This window comes from Otolemur garnettii, unplaced genomic scaffold (assembly GCF_000181295.1).
Source record: "Otolemur garnettii isolate 467f Iridium unplaced genomic scaffold, OtoGar3 scaffold00178, whole genome shotgun sequence".
NCBI lineage: Eukaryota > Metazoa > Chordata > Mammalia > Primates > Galagidae > Otolemur > Otolemur garnettii.
Window position 1 is genome coordinate 1,765,921 of NW_003852573.1, and position 2,055 is coordinate 1,767,975.

General features: G+C 37.9%; 1 protein-coding gene across 7 annotated transcripts in view; it reads left to right on the forward strand.

The window, feature by feature from the left end:
* The window catches only part of RCOR3 (REST corepressor 3), a 66,796-nt gene that overhangs the window by 17,121 nt on the left and 47,620 nt on the right, over positions 1-2,055 (forward strand). For all 7 annotated transcript variants that reach the window (XR_002775895.1, XM_023519494.1, XM_003800513.3 and 4 more), the window contains one exon: positions 1,340-1,392. Coding sequence is in view for 5 of the 7 variants with exons in the window: in XM_003800513.3 (XP_003800561.1) it covers positions 1,340-1,392 (53 nt within the window). In the remaining 2 variants the exon portion in view is untranslated. The remainder of the gene's footprint in view (positions 1-1,339; positions 1,393-2,055) is intronic.

A 2,055-nucleotide genomic window follows, 5' to 3' on the forward strand; every position in this document is an offset into this window, starting at 1 on the left:
ACAGGCACCGAGCTGTATTATTTTTTTAATTTACTTTTTTATTTTTTTGAGACAGAGTCTCACTGTCGCCTTTGATAGAGTGCTGTGGCGTCACAACTCACAGCAACCTCAGACCCTTGGTCTTAAACAATTCTCTTGCCTCAGCCTCCCAAGTAGCTGGACTGCAGGCACCCGCTACAATGCCCAGCTTTTTTTTTGTTGTTGTTGCAGTTGTCATTGTTGCTTACCAGGCCCAGGCCAGGTTGAATCTGCCAGCCCTGGTATATGTGGCTGGCACCCTAACCACTGAGCTACAGGTGCTGAGCCTCAAATATATTTTTAAAAAATTTGTATATATAAAAAATAATTTTAAAGAGTCAAGAAAAAGTGATCATATGGACTTCACATAAAATTGAGTCCTGCCAAATGTGGCAGACTTCTCAGCAATGAGGCCTTCAAATAGCTAGTTGATCATCATTGAAATTGTGCTTATCTAAATAATTTTGTTGGCTTAATTACATATGGAAGATAAATGAAAATGGAATATACTCAAACACCATAGCAAGCAACAAGAGCTTAAGAAAATTTAGAGATACTGAAGGTTAAATGTATTATGTGTAGCTGGCAAAGCTGTAGATAAACTATCTTGTCTATGGCAATTAGAAATGGAATGATAAAGGCTTTGGGGCCGACTCTAAACAGGAGAAAGTGTCTTAAGCAGCTAAGTCTCTTCAAATAAAGCCTGTAACAGAAAATCAATAAATTACGTTTTACAATGTGATTAGGTTCTTTTGACTACCCACAGATTGGTCTTTTTCTTCATACAAAAATATAGTAATGCTGGGCAGTGCCTATGGCTCAGTGAGTAGGGTGCCGGCCCCATATACTGAGGGTAGCCGGTTCAAAGCTGGCCCTGGCCAAACTGCAACAAAAAGATAGCTTTGTGATGGGTGCCTGTAGTCCCAGCTACTTGGGAGGCTGAGGCAAGAGAATTGGCTAAGCCCAAGAGCTGGAGGTTGCCGTGAGCTGTGACACCATGGCACTCTACCAAGGGAGACAAAGTGAGACTCTGTCTCTAAAAAAAAAAAGAAAGAAAAAAAATAAAGTAATGCCATTGAATTTAATGAGTATGTGATATATAGTTTTAGAGATAAGTTACATTAAACAAAATTTTAAACCAGGTGAGCTTCTGATCCTATTCATGTAAATCTTTTTGTAACTTTCATAGAAGATGACTTTGGCTATATTTTTTTATTCCTAGAATATAAGTTATTTTATTTTGCTATGTTGAAAAAAAAGGTAGACCTAAGAAAATGAAATAAATGAGAATAATTAATTATATAAAATTGTTTCATTACAGTGGATGAATATATTGCAATTGCAAAGGAGAAGCATGGCTATAATGTGGAACAGGTATGTAGAGAAACATTTTAATACTAAGACTCCTCTCAATATTTATCAGATCCACAGAGTATTTCGTGATAGTTTGTGTCTTATAAAGTGCCTAAGTTTGACCAACTTAATAGATACCACAAAAGTCCTACAAAATCTGACTTTTCAACATTAAGGACTTCACTTTTATAAACATTAATCATATTAAGGGTTTGAACATTTTTCTCTTAATGCCTCTGTTTCTTTTTTTTTATTTTTATTTTTATTTATTTATTTTTTGAGACGGAGCCTCAAGCTATCCCCCCCTGGGTAGAGAGCTGTGGCATCACAGCTCACAGCAACCTCCAACTCCTGGGCGCAAGTGAATCTACTGCCTCAGCCTCCCAAGTAGCTGGGACCACAGGCGCCTGCCACAATGCCCGACTATTTTTTGGTTGCATCCATCATTGTTGTTTGGCAGACCCGGGCTGGATTCAAACCCACCACCTTAGGTGTATGTGGCTGGCGCCTTACCACTTGAGCCCACAGGCGCCAAGCCAGTGCCTCTGTTTCTTATTCTACTTTTGAGTTTTGAAAGTTTCTGAAAGCCTTCAGTTATTACTCTGCCAAATGCTTATCAAAATGAAAAGTAAGTTTTTGGTGTATTTTGGGATAAATATACATGGATAGGATTTTTTTTTTTTT